The 19,801-nt window shown below is 36.3% G+C and overlaps 1 protein-coding gene across 1 annotated transcript in view; it reads left to right on the forward strand.

Moving 5' to 3' along the window:
* Positions 1-19,801, forward strand: part of VIPR2 (vasoactive intestinal peptide receptor 2) — a 51,809-nt gene that overhangs the window by 18,950 nt on the left and 13,058 nt on the right. Inside the window, exons 5-9 of the mRNA XM_042888627.1 lie at positions 8,455-8,552; positions 12,596-12,737; positions 16,144-16,294; positions 17,171-17,231; positions 18,532-18,601. Coding sequence (XP_042744561.1) covers positions 8,455-8,552; positions 12,596-12,737; positions 16,144-16,294; positions 17,171-17,231; positions 18,532-18,601 — 522 coding nt within the window. The remainder of the gene's footprint in view (positions 1-8,454; positions 8,553-12,595; positions 12,738-16,143; positions 16,295-17,170; positions 17,232-18,531; positions 18,602-19,801) is intronic.

The raw sequence follows: 19,801 nt of genomic DNA on the forward strand, positions 1-19,801 counted from the left end.
GTAGTCATTTGTGATGATCATGATCATACTTTAGAAGTAATCAGTTATATCTTCTGGTTAAATAAATAAAGAGCTATTTATTTTTCTTTTACATGGAGGATAACATCCTGTCAGTAGTGATACTCCTTTGAACAAACACTCAATTCAGTTTTGCTCTTGAGCACAGAATTACCTTCCTACCCCTAGAGGTCCTTCCAAACCGAGGCTGAGGATGAAAGATCCCCTGGGTAACTGTTACCTTTCCTAGGGAGCTTCTGTGCCGTTTCTGCTGTGTAAACGAACAGAAGACTTCAGTCTCTTAAACTTAGTAAAAGAAACATGAAACTATCTGTAGAGAAAATGTTAGCAGAAAAAAGTGTTCTAAGAAGACAAAACTGTACATAGGAATAGATTTTATGAAAAAATCTCTTGAGCATAACAGTAATTACACAAACTTGTAATCAAATATCTTCTTTGTATGTGTAATGTCTTCATGTCCATGGAATTAGTTAGCCATAAAAAGCGTTAGGTCTTTATAGTCTACAAAAAAGTGTGCAAGTCATCACCCACTGATTTTGTGGTACCCAATCACCAGTTGACTTGGTTATTGGTTGCAATTTGAATACTTGCCTTAAAACATTAAAAATAAATTGTTGAATTTCTTCCAAAATTGTTGAATTTTGGAGTTAGTATTTCTCAGACAGCCACGTGAGTATTTTGCAAGGCCACATATTTTACTCCTGTGGCAAAAATACTAGCAGAAATTTTCAAGTCATTTCAGTTTCAAAATATCATTTTAACTTCACATGCATGGCTTGAATCAACTTATACTTTGAAAACAGTTACAAAATCTAAGCTTTGATATTTTCTCTTTACGAAAATCTTTCAAAACCCTGCATGCAGTTTAGTTCTAAATCCTGTTTTGGAGTCTCCATACCTTGTTTACACTTCTGTTGGTCTTATTCTTTCTAATTTAATCTGGATGTAAAAAGCTAAATTAGTTAACTAAGACCTGACTGGTAATGGTTCGCACAGAATAGTAAGAAATAGAATGTGCTTAAATTACGTGGAAGAGGTTGGTTTTCACGTGCTGTTGATTTTTTGATTATTTTGCTGTTAGTTTTGCAGCAGTACCAATATGAAGACTCAAAGTGGTGCTGTGTAAAATATAGTAACTGTATCTAGGTCAATGATAATTTGATTTCTTTTTCTGGATTTTGACTGCCACAACACAGTGCAGAATTTTGTCCTTTGTCTGCTTTTCTTTGTGTAGTTATTAAATACATAATTTCAGAATTTCATTTGCCAGTTTTTTTGCTGAATCGTTAGGAGTGTCATAGTTCTAATAATCTAAATATTTTACTTAGTTTTGCAAATCATAACACATACATTCAAACAATCATAATTTTTGATGCTGTGGATTCAAACTCTAGTAGTGTTTATTTAGCCTTGCAGTAGTTTGAGGAACAGGTTTATTTGATGGTGTAGCCAATTGAACGTAGACCTAAAAGGAAAAATTTATCTTCTTAACCAGGAGCAGTGAGAGCTTATGAATTAGATACCAAATCTCCAGGAAATTAGAGGCAGTATTGTGGACAGCTCAGTCAAGAACTCCATGTAGAGTATTTTATTGGTTTAAAAAATATATATACAGAATTTTATTATTAAGGGAAGGAATAAAAATAAAATATAACCGTACACCAAATAAAAAATACCTTTCTGTGATACTGTTCTCTCACCATCTACCTATTTCAATTTTACACTCACATCTGGGGAAGTAGAGGACACAAGTCTGAAAGCAAAAGTAGACTGAGATTCTAAGAGGCAATGTAGCTGTAAGGCACTGGTTATAAGAAGTTACAGAATTGATTATAAGTTGTTACGGAAGGGCTTTTAACTCTTAAGGCTTTTTATCAAAGCTTTTCCTTGAATACATGCAACGTGCTATTAAGAAAAAAAAAACAACTGGAAATATATATCTTGGTCTTTTTAACAATGCTATAAATTCATTCTGCTGTACTGTCTTCTGCAAGATACCTTGTAAGAGAAAAACAAAGGGTATTTTAAACAAAAACGTCTACAGATTACACCATCTAGAATTGGAGCTGTGCCCATGACATGCTCTGTGCTCACTTTAGATCTGATGAGAATGATAAGTCCTTTTACCAGTGTCTTACTTGGAATGACTGTAAATAGCAATAGAAAAAAAATGAATTAAGAAGACAATCCCAAACTCTGGTTACACAAAAGCTTTCATCAGTTAAAATGTATGGTTTTGAACCGAGCTAAATTATCTTCAATTTCATTTAAAACAAGTTTATTTGAATTACCTGAATGTAACTGACTTAGAAAGCATACGTAATCTATGTGCTTACATCACTGCATATGCATACGAAAGGCCCCATATGTTGCAAGAGTTATGCAATGAAATACTCAAATCTGTAATTTTTATTAATTTCTGTGAGCAAAAAATAAATATTTAATGCGTAGCTTAATCAGTAGGTGCTGGCACCTGATGATTCAGGATTTCATCTACCAAGACTAAATGATCCTTGGGGGTCCCTTCCATCTCAGGGTCCTCTATGACTTAGTGGATGGCAAGGTAGACATGAGCCAGCAATGTGCCATCACAGCCTGGAATGCCAGCTGTATCCTGGGCTGCATCAAAAGAGTAGCAGCCAGCAGGGCAGGAGAGGTGATCCTGCCCCTCTGTCTGTGCTGGTGAGACCTCAGTTGTGGTACTGTGTCCAGATTTGGAGTCCTCAGACATTCAAGGCTGGTCCAGGCTCTGAGCACCCTGATCTAGCTGTAGAAGTCTCTGTTCATTGCAAGGGTATTGGACTAGCTGATATTTAAAGGTCCCTTCCGATTCAAGAAATTGTGTGATTCATTAAATTTCCTTTAAAAAATGCCTCCTCCCTCACTTCCATGTAATTTCTTTGTACCAAACAGTAGCATTTTCTTTTTCATTAATCTTTTGCAACTTTGAGATACATGCTCATTCTGTTGTATGCTGGCATCACTACAGTGCTGTGAGTAGTTATCAGTAATAATAATAAGATGGTAACATATGGACACACTGCCAAACTGAGGTTTTTTAATAGTAAGTAAAAACTACGCATTTTATGTGACTAACAATCAAAATTCAGACAGACTTTATCTGACTGCAATGGACTCACCTGCATTTAAGGCAGACAGCCCTTGTCTTCTGTAGTATCAGAAGAGATGTAGTCTTTGCAGCCTGGCTGCAAGTCATCCTAATTTCTTTGATCATCATAAGCACAATGAAGCACATGAATCATAGCATAGAAGAGTCTCTTCTCTTCCATTAATTCCTTTGAGAGAGAGAGAATGACTAGTTCTGTTGAGTTTCATAGCTTTTAGAAGGATTATATACCATTACTATATTCATTATTATATTATACATTATTAAGCTAAAGGAAGCCTTACTCATTTCTCCTTATCTCTTGTAGCTATTTGAAAAATTTTTTTTACAAATACATTAGGGTTGTTTTTTTCATGATATTATTACTAAGGAAACAGAACTGTGGTATCTGAAATTCTGTGGGAGTTGGACCTCAGGTGAAAAAATTCCAAACAAAAGCGAGAAAAAATGCTAAGCTTCAAATGCTGGCCTTTAAAACTAGTTTGAAAATAAAAAAATCTTATTAGAAATGGAACCCAAGAATGTGTAATGCTTTTATTGTCTGATGGAAAGCTAACCAAGTCAGTGGAGAAAAGCCTGAGACAGAGCAATATTGCCCAACTTTAGAGTCCCACGATCTTCATCTGCTCTGAACTTTCTTGGTTTCCTTTGCATTTAATGAAGATAAACCAGGTCTTTTTACTTTATTATCCTTCTAAATTATTTTAGATTTTTCTTGAAGGACAAGATGAATAACACTGCTGCTTTTGTTCCATGGTTATAAAGAAACCTTGCTGAGATGAATTCACCGCTGCAAAATTCAAAGGCTTAGTGCATCTCTTGCTTTACTGTACTGTCCTGCACTTGTTTCTAACTTATTCTGAGGAAGAAAACAGGAACTCTGCATTCCGGGACATTAAGAACGTTTACAGGACAGTAAAATTACTTATCCAAAGATCAACTTTATTCAGCTCTGCAAAAATTTGTTCCATTAAAAAAATAGCAGATGAATTTCACCAAGCAGATAAATTTCAAAGTTGTTACTCTGTGTAATGGAATCCCTTGTGATTCCAAGAAAAGAGAAAGGAAAATATATAGTGAGTTCAAGTTGTTCTTGATATGAAGAAATGCAGAACATGTAAGCAGAATTGAGGTTTTCCTGTGGGAACATTGTCTGGCTGCAGTTTCTCAATAATGAATTCTGATCCAGAATCATTCTTATGATCTTACTGGTGCAGGCCATCTAACAAGTACAGTGACCGTGGGTCATTACAGTCTGTAAATCAGTTGATCTCTGTTCTTTATTTATGCAAATATAGTGTGTTCTGTGTCTAGGGTAGGAATGAGGGGAAAAATGTAGGACCAAAGCAAGTCATTCTGGAATGAAGATGGGCAAAGATAGGGGAAAAAATGAGCAAAGGCAGTGCAGTCTAAACATAGTTATATATGTTATATACTTGGCACCAAACGTATTTCCTAAACAAATACTTCCAAGTCAAGACAAAAATTAAGGAGAAGATACAGTCTCTCTGTAGATATGGTGTACTTGGACCTTTTAAAGGAATAGGCACATCATAAAAATACAATACATAGATGAGAATTAGAAGATGATACAAGTAGCATGTTTTATAAGCAATGAACTTGTTGAGTTGCTAGTAATTGCATCAGAAGTGATTAAAAAAATTAAGAGATTTCTTCTTATCCATTCACAATAGAAGACAAGTGTGAAAACTTTCACTTTACAGAGTAGGCTTTCTTACCTGATTGGATCTGACTGAGTTCAGAATGTCAGAGCCAGAGCTAGAACAGATTTCTTGGGACTTAGAATTTGTCCATACCAGCATAGTTAACAACATTGCATTCTTCAAGTCATTTGCATAAATTTACTTATCACATACTCTAAAAACTGGAAAGGTGAAATTCAACTTGCAAATCAAAATTCCTGAAGGAAGATGCATGCTTGAGACGTATATGACTAATCACTAGTATGTGGAAATGGCATTGATGTGATTGCAACACAGATATCCAGCAGCATTTAGCATCACTGCCAGCATTACAGTAAAGAGATCCTATGTCATATCTGCCATGCAGATGTCTTACAAGCCCTGGGGCTTCTCAAATAGGACTAGTTCACCATTTAGGATAGTGGATATCCTTTGTTAATTATGTCAGTGGAATTGACCAGGAAGCGATATCTACTTAGGGGTGAACTGAATGACTCTTGACTTGCAGTTCTTTTTTCTGCAATCAGTATCTCTGGATGAGGAAGGAGAGCTAATATGTTGCCATGAGAATCAGAAAAGTTGGGTAAAGTAAAATACTAAACGTGGGATTGTGGCGGATGAGAAGACATCTTCATCCTGTCTCACTTGGTAAATTATCATCCATGATTGCCAACAAAGTCGTTCTCATCTCATATACTGATCTGAAACCAGCTGGTGCTAAATTCGGCATGCTCACTGCAGTGTTATGAGTTTGTAGCTGCACTTTAGATTGTCTAGCCAGCAAAAAAGTGATTTAATAGCAGGTTTTCTTACTGCTTATTTTGTAGCTAGAATGTTATTGTTCTCTGCTTGGCTTTCCTTTATGTATTAGAAGGGAGATTATATTAATTAACAGAGGTATTCTGTACTGATCAGTAAAAGCACACTTTTGACTGACTACGATTTAAGACATTTAAGACATTAAACATGAAGGTGCTAATATAGCTTACCTGAATTTACTTTGGTGTATGTGATAGTAAGTCATGTAGTAATGCTTGCATCTGTGTGTGTTACACAGCTTGGATTAGTCAGTCAGAAGAATAAAGACACGTACTCATAGAAATTCACTCCCTGCAGAAGAAGTGGAAAACCTTTGGGTGATGTAATAGTAAAGGAAATTATGACTCTTTTTTGTGAAACTAAATTCATTGTCAGGTAAAAGCCAAATATCAGATTAACGAGTTCTCAAAAGTGTCAAGCATTGAAGAATGGCTAGTGTATTGTTGAAAGGAAACGTGCAAGTTGAAATTACTTCTTGTAGCTACTGGATTCTGATCTGTCATGTAAATCTGGGATAAGTAGTCACTAGCAACAGAACTACATAAACAAAATTGCTAGTATCTTTAGTGTAAGCAAACATATTTCAGTAATTCAAATATTTTTATGGATTCTTGCTTCAAAATAGCAATATTTCTATTCCTGTCAGCTTCTAATACTTCCCGTGTATCATGTGTGTGCGGAGTTGTTTACAGGATTCTCAGAAAAAGTATTTCAAAGCCTAATAAAAATGTCAACATGAGAATTTTTGAATGCAGAAGGGAGGTGATTCACCTAGGCAGAGGGAACTGTCTGGAGTGTAGAGACCGCGGTACTTGGAGATGCGTACAGTTTGATCTGTGGAGTCATTTGTTTAACAGCAGATGCATGAGCTTACATATGCCAAACTTACACACAGCTTGGAGTTATTTCTGCTGCTTGGCAGAAGGAGACTGTCTTTGGGGATTGTATAACCGACTCATAAAACATTTCTGCCACTGTGCAGCAGAAAGGGACCATACAGCTTTTTAAGGTTTTCTAGCACAGTGAGAAACCCAAATGAGAAGGAAGAAGTCATTTCTACCAGGGGCTCTGAAGGACACACTTTGCATCAGAAGGCCTGGTTTATGTGATTACCTTTTGAAGAGTACTAGCAAATACAAGTTACAAAGGGATGATGGTTGCTTTAACATTGCAGGATTTGTTAAGCTACTTTGTGGTTCTCAAGAAAACAAGAGCATTGTAAAGTATTCCCTGTGTTGTCCCCATAATCTTACCAGGTTTTACGTGTATGGCTTTATCATACTAGCAGACAGCTCACTGCTGCTCTTCTGCAGTGTGCTGACTTCTGTTTAGCTGAGCATCAGTGTTACTATTTACAGGGCATCTCTGCTCATCATTTTTGTCTGAGAAACTGAATGTGAAAACTTCCACTCAGTATTTAAACAACGCAGATTTGCTGTCACTGCAGCTTCTTTTGCAAGTGACATTTATCTCCTTCAAATTTACAATATTTACATGGTGGACGTTAAGAAGCTTTGATTTACAGACCCTCCAGATTTCTGTTTGCATGTTCTGTAAAAAAGCATTTTAATGGGGCCTGGAACTGCCAACAAGATGATAACAAATAGAACAACATATTATGGAACTGCTGTGCATTGTTTCCAGGCTTTGAGTGTGTTCTTGCTACACTTGATAGGCACAAGGTCAGGGAATAAAATTCTTCACCTCCTAGAATGCTGATGATAGATCACGAGGCTGCCAAATTGTTAAGTCATTTATTGGAGCATCCTTCTTCCATGATTTTGCAGGGCAGGGCAGGCTGAATAAAAAAAGTGTCCAGTGTATTTGCAGCATTTTGAGTGAGTTACTCTTCCGTTTTCTAACAGTTTACTTAAAGGTATTGCTTTATTACTTCTTTTAGAGATGCAGCTGTAAGATCTGAGTGCTATTAATATGTGCAGTACGTATAGAAATTCTGTCAGTTTTATTTAACATATTCTATATTGCTGTTAAAAACTTCTATTTCACATAGCAAAAAATTCTATAATTTTAGTATTTTATCTAGCTTTGTGCAATCACTTTGCTGTAGGCACAAATGAACAAGCAGTTTAATTCTGAGAGCATTATCATCGTTGTTCAGAATGGGTTTTAATGTAATAAGTTCTGGCAAATTTACATATAACTGTAGTTAATGATCAGACTGTACACTTCAGTCTGCTTTTTCTCTGCTGATATAATCCCTTTCCAAGATTTAGCAACTAACTTTACAAAATAAGGAATGGGAAAGGGTTGTTTGGGTGACAAGTATTTGAACATACAGATTAGGAAATGAATGGAATTTAAAGATGTCCTTAAAATTAATGGGACGTAAATGTCCTTAAAATTAAATTCATGTATAAATGCATGACTAAGTACACTGGAGCAGAAGGACTGAGAGATTGCCTCGTTCAGTGACAATCCATTCTTTCAAACTGCATCTCATTCTTACTTTTCAGATGTCTGTGAACATTTTTTGACCAGATACTTTTTTTTTTTTACCTCATAGACATGGGATAATCAGCTAAAATTGCAACTTGTGTGACTGAATTTCTTAGGCTGTATTTTCTACTGATGTCTGTTGGTTTGATACGCTGCATTGCAAAAATATGTTGGAATAAAGGTATAACACATTCTCATCGTGTAATATAGAGCAAAGCGCGAAAATAATGCTATTTATTTGGTCTTGAGAACTATTTAATGGAAAACTGTATCACTTCAGTCAATTCAAATATCAGTAAGTGGTTTCAGCATGTGTATATTTTTGTGCAGGTCAACTTCTATGTAAGAGTGAAGGCAATTTATACCCTTGGTCACAGTGTATCTCTGATTGCTCTCACAACAGGAAGTATAATTCTTTGCCTTTTCAGGTATGTATTTTTCGCTAGTAAATATGTGCAATAATAAAACAGTTTTAATTATTGTCTTATTACTGATTGCCCAGATTTTTTTTAAAAAGTATCATTTTTGCATTTTCTTAGACAGCTGACAGTAACATAATGCCTACAGGACTTTTGCCAGCACCAGTCATTAAAAAAAAATTCAAAGCACTTTACAAATGTATAGACATTACAGCCTACCTAGGAATGAATCTATAAAGTAATTTTTGTTTCATTTTAAAAATCAATACATTGAATTGTTCTTGAAAATAAGTAGAATGCTGGTCTCAACACCAGACAACTGGTGCTGTTCAGAAACTTCTGAGTGGTCTCCAGGCATCACAAGTAATCCAAGAGGGCTTGTAAGGGTGTGGGTAACTGTGCTGAAGGACAGTACTTGGTGTGCAGTGTTTTACTTAGGCAGTGTTGGGAAAAGCAGTACTGTCTGCTGTTTTCGGCTCGTTTCTGAGCATTCTGGGCATTTTCTGAGACAGAAAGTTATCCCCATCTGTCAAAAGAAAGAGCAAAATCTTATTATTGATATCATAGCTTTCCTCATTTTCTCAACTTTCATGCCGTTATGCTTCATTTCTGTCTAATTGAATGGCTTTTATATTCTCCAGTATTAACCTTACACAACTTTTCATTTCCACTCTAAGAACAAGAAAATGCATCTCTCAAATTAGTAGAAAAAGATTACATGTAATATTAGATGTAGAGGGCTGTATAGTTTCAGTCCTCTGATTAGCTTGTTGCTGTGGCATGCTATAAATTTTATAGACTACTGTAAGATTTTGTCAATATTTGAATATTTAGAGGCAGTTCAGAGTGGATAAATGACACATGATACTATTTTGGAATATCTTTGAAAAAAATGGAGTCACTTATGGGTATAATGTGTCCACTACCAAACACTGAAAGCAGATCATGCATTTCAAAACTGCTAATACCCAGTAACACATTTCAGACATTATATCATAGACATCTGAATGTAGCAAAGAGACACTTCTTGTGTCATACTGCAGCTGATGCAATTGTAAAGTGTCAGTGAGAAATGTGAATGTAAAGGGCTGTATGTCTCTGCATATCTCTGAGTCGTATGCCATCCTGTACATTCTGGTCTGTTTTTAAGGACAGAGTTTGAAAATAAGATTCTGTAAAGTTTAGCGTTCTGCTACTTACCTGTTTACACCTGCTGTCCAAAAAGTACACTTGGCCCTGAAAGGGTCCAGAGGTTCTTTATAGGTAATTTCAATATAGTATTTGTGAAGATAGTTCACTCACCCCTGAAATACATTCTCCTTTGCATATAATCAGCAAACTGTCTTTGTTGTATTTAAAAATGACATTAAACAACTTTTCAGATCACACTGACTACAGGAGATTGGCTAGTTAAGAAGATAGCTAAAAATCACTGGAGTCACTAAAGCAGGAGGGTTGTGAAAATTCTGACTTCACCCAGCAGGATTAAGATTTAAACTTGCATATTACTAAAGCCAGACGTTATGATAATTATGCCTCGCTGGATTTGTATATGTATGCTACCAATTATACTGCGTTTAATCATGAATATATTCAGTATTACGTTATAAACGAAAACATGGACATGAAAAAGAAGTGGAAATTCTTTTTCAGGTACTACTGTTTAACTTCCACACTCCGTTGTATATTATATCTGGCAGAACAGATGCAGCCTCAAGCCTTTCCAGTTGTTTAAAATATCAGCTATAAGCACAAAAAAGGCAGAACTGTTGGATGATAGAAGGTGATTTTGCCTGGAAGTTTCCATGCAGTTGAAGTTTGTTTCCATGCAGTTGCAGTTCTGTGCATCTGTTATGTTTCTTCCAAAGATGATTCCCACTTTACTTGATCCTACAAAACCGTTAGATAGCCTTCCATGGTTAATACATGCAAAGGACAGGTTTAGAAGCGTTGCAAAACAAAAGGATTTCATCTCTGAATAATCTTCTAAGCTCAGAATAAAGGCATAGAATATGAAGGTCTGTAATATCATTCTATATTAAGATGGCAACGTTTTTCAAGTTGCCGTGGTGTCACTCCCCACGTAATTCTCTGTGTGCTTACTGTGAGTAAACTAAATTGGAAACTCTCTGGCACTATACTTTTCTGTTGGACATTGCCACATTGCCAGGGCTAGTCTTGTTTCTGTAAACATTTTATAAACATTGAAAGTAATGATTTTGACTTAGTCAAAAGTAGTATTTTTACCCTACATACAATGTAAATTTCTGTTCCTTCATTTTGAATGTCTGAATTTTAGTATATCATGAAGTTTTAGAAAATTGAAAACTGATTTGAAATAATTAATATTTTTCTCATACTTTAAAACATGTTTTTTTTTTTTTTCCAACTCAGAGTGAAAATGAATTGTAGAACAGCATGTCTTTGTGTAACACTTAGATTCAAGTTACTATTATGGAGCTCTTAGAATACTTCCTTCAAGATAACTCCTGTATTGCAAAACCAAAAAAGTCAGATTCTCTACCTGACACTAATATGTGTATCTTACCAAGAAGAAAAGTATGACTGAATCATTTTTATAAGATGTGTTTTCATGTGTATCAACTGTCTGTCAAGATTCAAGATAGTTTTCTATCATGACTCATGGTGAATAGAATAGCAGCTTTTGTTTTGCTGCTAAAAAACAGCATTTCTTTGTTACTCTGAATCATCGTACCTAGCCCTAAATAAAAAGATTTTTGACCACCTACTCTGAAAGGTTGATTTGACAGCCTTTTGCAGATGTAATGTTAAAATTTCATACACTGAAGGGGATGAAAAGCTAGTAATCTAAGTTGGTCACGAAAATATTTTCTTCCACTCCAGTCTTGGTATGTATTTCGCATGTATTGAGTTCCATAGAAAAGTCTGTTGCTGTCCAAAATAATAGTAGTATTTCAGCTTTTCTCAGAACCATTTTCAGTGAAGGACACATACAGCCACAGTAATTAGTGCTTTTTTAAACAGCTGCTCTAAGTTCAGCCTGGTATTATGTCCTTGGCCAAACTGCAGGCTAACGAGATGGATTTGTCATTTATTTCCCAATGCTCTCTCTAACTGTGCTTGTGCTAGTCATTTCAGAACGTGCTATTTGGTGTTCTGCAGAAATGTTCTTTAATGATAAAAACATGAAGATGACTTACAAGCTGGCATTGCATACCAAAGTGCTAGCTGTAACATCCTATTTCATCTCCATTCTTTCATTGCTCAGCTTGCTAAAATGTCCTGGCTTCTGGCTATTATTCAGATACAGTTCACAGTTCTGATTTTGACCAAAAAAACCCCTTTCAGTAGCTTGGTTTCTGGGGATTGGCTAAAACAAATTTCTGTTGCATAGGATGATCTTGGAAAGAATGTGTCTTAACTGAAAAGCCTTCAACTTAGAACTAACTTCTCCTGAACACTCAACACTCAATTGGAATATTTAATTTGTCATTTGTGTGTGAGTCTTTCACATGTGTGCTAAAGAATGCTAAACATGCCTAAAGAAGGGAATTTTTACATCTCATTGGACAGAAAGGCAATTTAATGCTTTACATGCATTTTTAATTGTTCTGGCATTGACATACATCATAAGATAAAAAGCCATTATATAGAGAAATTAAAAAATAAAACCAGGAAAAAAAATGATGAGAGTGTATCTGAAATTTATGCAGAATAAAATAATAATGAAAGTTTTATTTGCATAAAAAATGAGTGCAGACAGAATGATAATCAGTGTTTACTGTCCATTTACATTAAAGTGGGAGAGAAACATTTTGGGATCTTTTGGTCTGCATTGCTGAAAAGGAGTAAGAGATCATTTATTTATATATCTTGGACAGTATATAATGATGACGATGCTGCGATGATGTTAAAGGAACATGAGGCAGCACTGAAATATGACGGAGGAGGAAAGGGTAGGTCTTACTTGAGGTTCCTATTACTAAGAAACAAGCAGAGATGAGTAGAAGCCTGTTCAAGAGGTTTTCAGTCTTGAAATCTAAAATGACTGTTTTTAAATCTCTCCTTAGAAAACTTCATTGCACTCGGAACTACATCCATCTGAACCTGTTCCTCTCCTTCATTCTAAGAGCAATCTCTGTTTTAGTCAAGGATGATATTCTCTACTCCAGCTCCAACACAGCTCACTGTCCAGAGGACCAAACATCATGGGTAATAAACCTCATTTACAACCTGATGTAATACTCCTGTGTCACTAAATTGTCCTCCTGATGCTTGTAATTATTTGGGTATACCAACCTGCCAGTATAGGCAAGTGTGTAGAGAATACAATGACTGGCCAAGTGATCTGTTAGAAGTAGACAGAAGTAGGAGAAGCAGAAGAAAGAGAAGTTGTTGTTGGTTTGTTTGTCCATGTACAGACAGACAGCAGGTCACCTGCCAAAACAAATTACAGCCAGTTATAGCTAAGTGGAGCCACTGCATTAATACAGGGAGATTTTAAGGCAAACAGGAGTGCCATCAGCCAAGAAGGGTGAAAGGCACCTTCTCTGGAAGTGTTCCAGCTGCTCTGTCAGGGGTCCAGGAATGAAACGAGTCAGTGATATAGATATTTGCAGGAGTTGTCTTTATCGATTTATTTTCTGGATATGACAGAAGCATTGTTACCTAAATTCTTGGCAAGTGTGCTAAGTCTGGGTGGTGCAGACTTAACTTTCCCTCCCAAGCTGCTATACTTTGCACCTGTAGCTAGAATAGTGTTGATATCACACCAGTGCTTTGGCTGTAACAGAGCAGTGCTGACACAGCATCAGGGCTGTCTCTCTGCAACCAGCCCACAAGACCAGTAGGCTGTGTATGGGCAGGAGGTATGGAGGGAACATCCCTGGGACAGCTGATTTCACCTGGTCAGAAGAACATTCCTTAACTTATGCTGTCATGCTGAGCAAAAAAAAACAAACTGGGGTAGGAGGAAAGTGGGAAACTCCTGTACAGCTGCGTGATGCATAGCTGCTTGTGTTAAACCGCAATCTAATATGTTTACTGCATTTTCATACACAAAGTTTAGAAATATATATTGTCCTACTGCAAAAATGCTAACTGTGTAATATTCCCCATTCTTTACCTCCTTTGTTTCAGCCAGAAGTGCTGCAAAAGAACTATAAATATAACCGAATACCTTCAGAATTAATTTTGTAAAGTTTAAGCTTGCGGAAATAAAATGGAAAGAAGGTATTTTTATATTGATGGATCCACATTACCCCAAAGTGTAAAATCTTAGCAGTGACTACCAAGCTGTATGTATGAATTAGCAATCTGGGTCCTTTCTAATGAACATGTAACAGCTTTGGGTTAGTAGGGCCAGTCCAGGCCGAAATTAGGAAAAGTAGTTAGGCAGACTAACAGGAGTAATCAGGTTAGGTCCTTCAAAGATTGGTCAGTGGACCCTGGAATGCTCTTTGTTTTCTGCAATTTCTTCTATTCTCCAGTTATTCTTTGTAGGAAAACCTCTTACTTTCCTGGTGGAATTTGTCCATGTTTGCAGACTGCTGAATAATTTCTTTTGTATTATATGTGGGATGATCTGATACCACATGGCTGTGGCTGTTTTGCCTTACATTGACTCACATTCATCACGTGTGTGATGTTCCACAGTTCCACATGCACATTTAAAGGCAAACAATTCAAAATGCAGTGTAATTAGGTCCTGGATCTGAATAACACTGATACATAATTCAGGGGGCATTTGGAGAATGCTCTCAGACATATGGTTTGAATTTTGGGTGATTCCTGTGTGGAGACAGGAACTGGACTCAATGATCCTTGGGAATCCCTTCCAACTCAGGTTTTTCTATCATTCTGTGATGTATAATTTTGGCTGACTCTTTAGTGATGGATGCTTTCATTGTTCAGCATCTGAAAAGATGTCTAATACAGGATTAGCAGGAGGAAGGGAAAGTATTTTGTTGTAAGTTTCTGGTACGTAAGTCAAGAACACAATTACACAGGTAAATATGGATTGGAATTTTAAGGAGAGAAAATTTTTAGACATTGACTGCTAATTTGGTTGTGAGCAGCCATAAACATCAAAGCAAATTTTAGCTTGCATTTTGAAATATGTAATGTTCTCCATGTTGAATATTCTAACCCATTACTGATCTGCAGTTTATAATCTTTCCATGGATACAAAGTCCAGAGGTAAGATTGATTCTACCATACAAGATCACTGAACTAAGCTGTTTCTCAAGGCTTCTATCTTTCTGACTGGGCAGCTTATCTCATCTGATCAAAGACTTTTCTCTGGACATGCCTGTCTCTCTTCATGAGCTGTAGAAGTATCAAATACTATATAATAATAATAATAATAATATATATTATATATTATATATATATTATATTATTATATAAATATTAATATAATATTATGTAATATTATATTATATAATATATATTATTATATAAATATATATTATATATTATATATTGTATATTGTATATTGTATATATATAATAATATAATAATGTGTTTGTCTTACATCAAAAACCTTACTCTTATATCAAGAGTTAAGTGAAATTAATTCAAGACTTTGTGCTTCTATTTAGATTTCTGAATGTATACAGGCAGGCAGTGTTACTCAAGATGCAGTGAGTTATCCGGGACACCATGTAGGGCTGATGGATACTAAAACGTTCTGGACAGGCACCTGGAGTCTAGGTTAACTTAGGGTATGTCACATAACAGACACTTGTGTAGACAGAGGTATCAACCAATAAATAAGTAAATTACCTGCCTAGGTATGTCATGTACTTGGAATTTTAACAAAAGCTGTGGACGTACAAAGAGAAGGGAAAAAAGTAAAGCAGACAGAAGCTGTAAGCTTTGTTTAGTCCATTTTGTTTAGTCTGTTACATTCGCCATATCATCACATCTCTCAGCTCAGTCTCAGCAGGAATGTTTTGATGTTCAATTCACACATCCCAGATTCCTGCTGAGAAAGGCTGAAGTAGCAGCAGCTAGCACTGTGAAACATCAGCAGAGCAGAGCTCTGAAAATTAATTCTGAAGATTAGCACAGAGACTGTAAGTATTTTGTGACTTCATTTTATGTGTCTTTTTGATTAAGAAACCATAACATTTTCTAAATGGAAAACATTTCTTACAAATCCATTCAGCTTTTTCCTCTATTTCTGCTTAGAAGATTCAGCATATAAAGTTATAATTTTCACTCCATTTCCAGTTTAGCCTTTAAAAACTCATAAAGCAATTTCATTATTTCATTCATTATTACCTTTTACTGTGTTAGGAAGACAGATGAAATTTGAATATATTTATTAGCCACCTAGTAGACAATCACTTAATCTAATAGCCATTCATTTACTATTGAAAATGTATGCATTTATTGATAACCACCTTCTTTTACAGAATTTATATTACGATATTTTCAAAATTTCTGAGTGCATTTGCTATGATTATGATAGAGGCAAAAAAAATCTACTGAATCTGGGAGTAACATACGTAAGGTGCTTCTCCTGGAGAGAGTTAAGATGCATAACATGTAATAGCAGAATAACACAGCATCTTTCCTGCAACAACTCTGACTCCTGTTCTCACATTTCAGGTGGGCTGCAAAGCTATTCTAGTGTTTTTCCAGTACGGTGTTATGGCGAACTTTTACTGGCTATTGGTTGAAGGACTTTACCTCCACATCCTCCTTGTGTTAATATTCTCCCCCAACAGACACTTCACAGTCTATCTGCTGATTGGATGGGGTAAGAACGCAAACGCCTTCCAATTAAATAATACATTTTAATCTGTGTATTAGGTTCAGTATCTCACATGAAATGATGAAATGATACAGTTTCTGTTGACTGATGCATGGGCATGACTCCTTGGGAATTTTAGTTCCCCTCATCAGCTCATCAGCATAGGTGCAGCCATTTTGGCATGGTGGGGGGAATAAGCACAGAGCCCCCACGCTCATCCCTCAGAACCCTCAGTGCTAACTTATTCTTAGTTGGCTCTGACCTCTGCCAGTCTGCACTCCTGACAATGCCAGGAGTTGCTCAAGGAAGAGGATGATGTGGGTCTGTCCTATATTTGGGAGGATAGAGAAAATATAGCTGCACAGCCACAGACTGTGCTGTTCTACGTGCACTTTTCAAAAGCCCAATAGTATTTTCCATCTGTTTCTAAATACACGTGTTCCTGTAAATTACCGAAAGTGCAGTAAGGTATGGACTTCCACTAGTAAGTGATCATAAAACATTAGGTATTGCTTGGAAGTTACAATAAGCCAGTGTATGGAGTTGGATCCTTATGAAATGACTTACTCTTCATTTTTATATTGTAGTCCTTGCAAATACACTGGGAATGCTTAAGTTGTATCTGTGTCCCTACAGGTCCCTCAGACGGCTTGAAAGACACATAACAAAGGCTTGTGCTTTGTGTATTAGCAATTAAAACTATGTAAGAAATGTAACCACTTTTCTGCAGACTTTGTAACACGTGAGCTTACGTCCTAGCTCATCAGATGGGTCTCACACCCTTACTAAACTGTTTAGCATATGCTGAATATTTGGGAAATAAATGGTTACTACTGGTCTGAACTAACTTTCTGATGATTGTTCTCTTTGCTTCAATTTCAGGAATTCCTACCATATTCATTATTACATGGACAGTGACACGGATTATTTTAGAGGACACTGGGTAAGTATGCTGGGGAGAAAAGCTTAAAGCCTACAACTGTGCCACTACTAGTCATGTTTTGTATGTGGTGGTTTTCATACAAAAGTAGTTTGCTTTTCTGAAGGAGACAAAATTTCAGTAAAGATTTAGATGTTCAGAAGCTCTTCAGAACACAGCTTATGCTGCCAGTTTACTTTGAAATGCAAAGTGCAAGAGTGGTTAGAGAGAGGTTATAACTGATGTTACCCTTTGAGACCTGCGTGTAGAGCTGTCTGATTCAAAGGTCAGAACAATACTTAAAGTAGCAGTGGGGGTCCTTGGATTGTGTGCTGCCATGCAGTACTGGGCATCCTAATTTCAAAGAATCATAGACTCGTTAAGGTTGGAAAGACCACTAAGATCATGTAGTCCAACCATCAGCCCATCACCGCCGTACTACTAAACCGTGTCACTCAATGTGACAGCCACCTTTTTCTGGAAAATCTCCACGGACAGTGACTCCACCACCTCGTTGGGCAGCTTGTTCCAATACTTCACCACTTCTGAGAAGAAATTTTTCCAACCTGAACCTCCCCTGCCACAACTTAAAGCCGTTACCTGAGACAAACAGTTATCGCACTCCACTTTCATGGATCTGGCTGATATTTTTTGTTCAGTACTGCTTTTAAACTGAAAAATCATATTGCACATAAATTCTGCTTTCTTTGCAAGACCTCCAACTTGTAAACTGAAGGGTAGCTCCTTTCTCCTTCATCATTACTATCTCAGAGGAACTTTGTAGGGTATTACTGTTGCTTAAAATTACTCTTTCAGAGTGTTCATGCTCAGAGTATTTATACCAGAATTGCTGAGCTGACAGTGAAGATTAATTTTTCAGTTTTTCAGACAAAGTTTCAGGTTCAGTCTCATATTTTCCTAAGCCAGTTCTAGCCATCCATAACCTAAATATCCCACAGGGAAATGATGACATTTAAATTGTAGCTGTCAGTTGTGTTAGATCTTCCTGCTACCTAGAGGCTGTTGTTGAGTGCCTGCTGCAAAAGTATCCTGTCACAAAGTGAAACTTAACGTGGTTTTCCTAAAGGTCATCATCTTCCACAACTTCTAATGTTACGGTCTGGTGCCTAGTATTGGAGCTCATTTGAATATATGTATTGAAAACAGAGAAACAAAAATAAAAAGCAGAAAAAGATTAAATTCCAAATTCTAGGATTTGTGATTTTAATGTTCTTGGACTTGCATATAGCAAACACTTCTCTTCATAGATCTTGCTTGCCAGATGGTATTAGTGTCAACACAGTTTTCCCTCTTTTTTTTATAGTTGCTGGGATACAAATGAACATGGTGGTCCTTGGTGGGTTATACGAATACCAATTTTAATTTCTATTATAGTAAGTAAACTTTAAAGCATGAATTATATATCAGTTCAGCACTGTGCAGTGCATGTAGCCATTATTCTTTGCTGCTAGTTACAGACAAGCAAGAATTCTGTTTTAATGAGAAGAAATTCACGGTCGAAGACATAACGTAAGATACTGAGCACATTAAGATTTGTTGCCTTCAAAATTTATCTGTCTCCTATTAAATGAATAGTTGCCTTTATTTGTGTTTCGTTCTTTCTTTAACATCCCTCCTCCTTATGAGCCTGGGGGAAGCAAAAATCTAATTACGCTTTTCAATGAATTGAAGATTTGATTTTGCTTGTAAATAGATAGCTCTGCAACTGAGAATCTAATATTATTGCAGCCATAAAAAAATATAGCTGTGTATATCTTTCTTTAATTGGGAGCCTAATGCAAAAGAATACTGTTTGAGAATGCTTCGTGGGGCTTTATGTGGAGCTCATTAGAATTACTGGAGTAGCATAATAAAATTCCTGTTCATTGTGATGACTGTGTAATTAAATTTGTGCATTATAATTTATTGTTTATGTCAATTTCTGAAAATAGTCACAGGGAAAATTAATTCCTTTCAGATACACGTGCTTGAGTTTTAAAATTTTAGTCAGAGAAGGTAGGTCATTGTTAGATTATACAAAATCCCAAAAGCCTAAATTAGCCCAGAATTGACATTTGGGCTTTCCTTTCAGTTTGTGCCTGCTGAAAATCATTTTGAGAAAACTTGCTATCATTTCTGTAGTGTTTAAAGAGTAAGCAGCGTAGTGTGGAATGAGATGAAGCAAGGGCTCCAAAAAATCTTCTAGTATACAAAGAAATAGATGTGCAACAGGGCTACAACAGGAAGAATATGTACCTCAGATGAGCAGGAGAATGGGAGATGGTCCAGAGTAAACAAAATACACTGAAAAATGAAAGCAAAACAAACCACTCGGTATTTCCAGAAACATGAAAAAGCCTATGGAGGTCCTATGGAGCCTATTGAGGTTCTGTTTAAACAGCTGTCTGAGCTGAGACTTCATGTGCCAGATAGCAGTACTTCTCCAAAGAAGTCCTAGGTGAGGAGATGAAAGTTACCTATGTGTTCACTGGCAGACTTGAATTCCAGCTGAATCTTAGCACAGAGTAGGAAATGTATTGAGGGGTAAGAAAATGGAGTACTGCTTGGTTAGTGAGTAAAAGTCCAATTTATTG

Source organism: Lagopus leucura, unplaced genomic scaffold (genome assembly GCF_019238085.1).
Source record: "Lagopus leucura isolate 7727_CA_CO unplaced genomic scaffold, USGS_WTPT01 Super-Scaffold_100157, whole genome shotgun sequence".
NCBI lineage: Eukaryota > Metazoa > Chordata > Aves > Galliformes > Phasianidae > Lagopus > Lagopus leucura.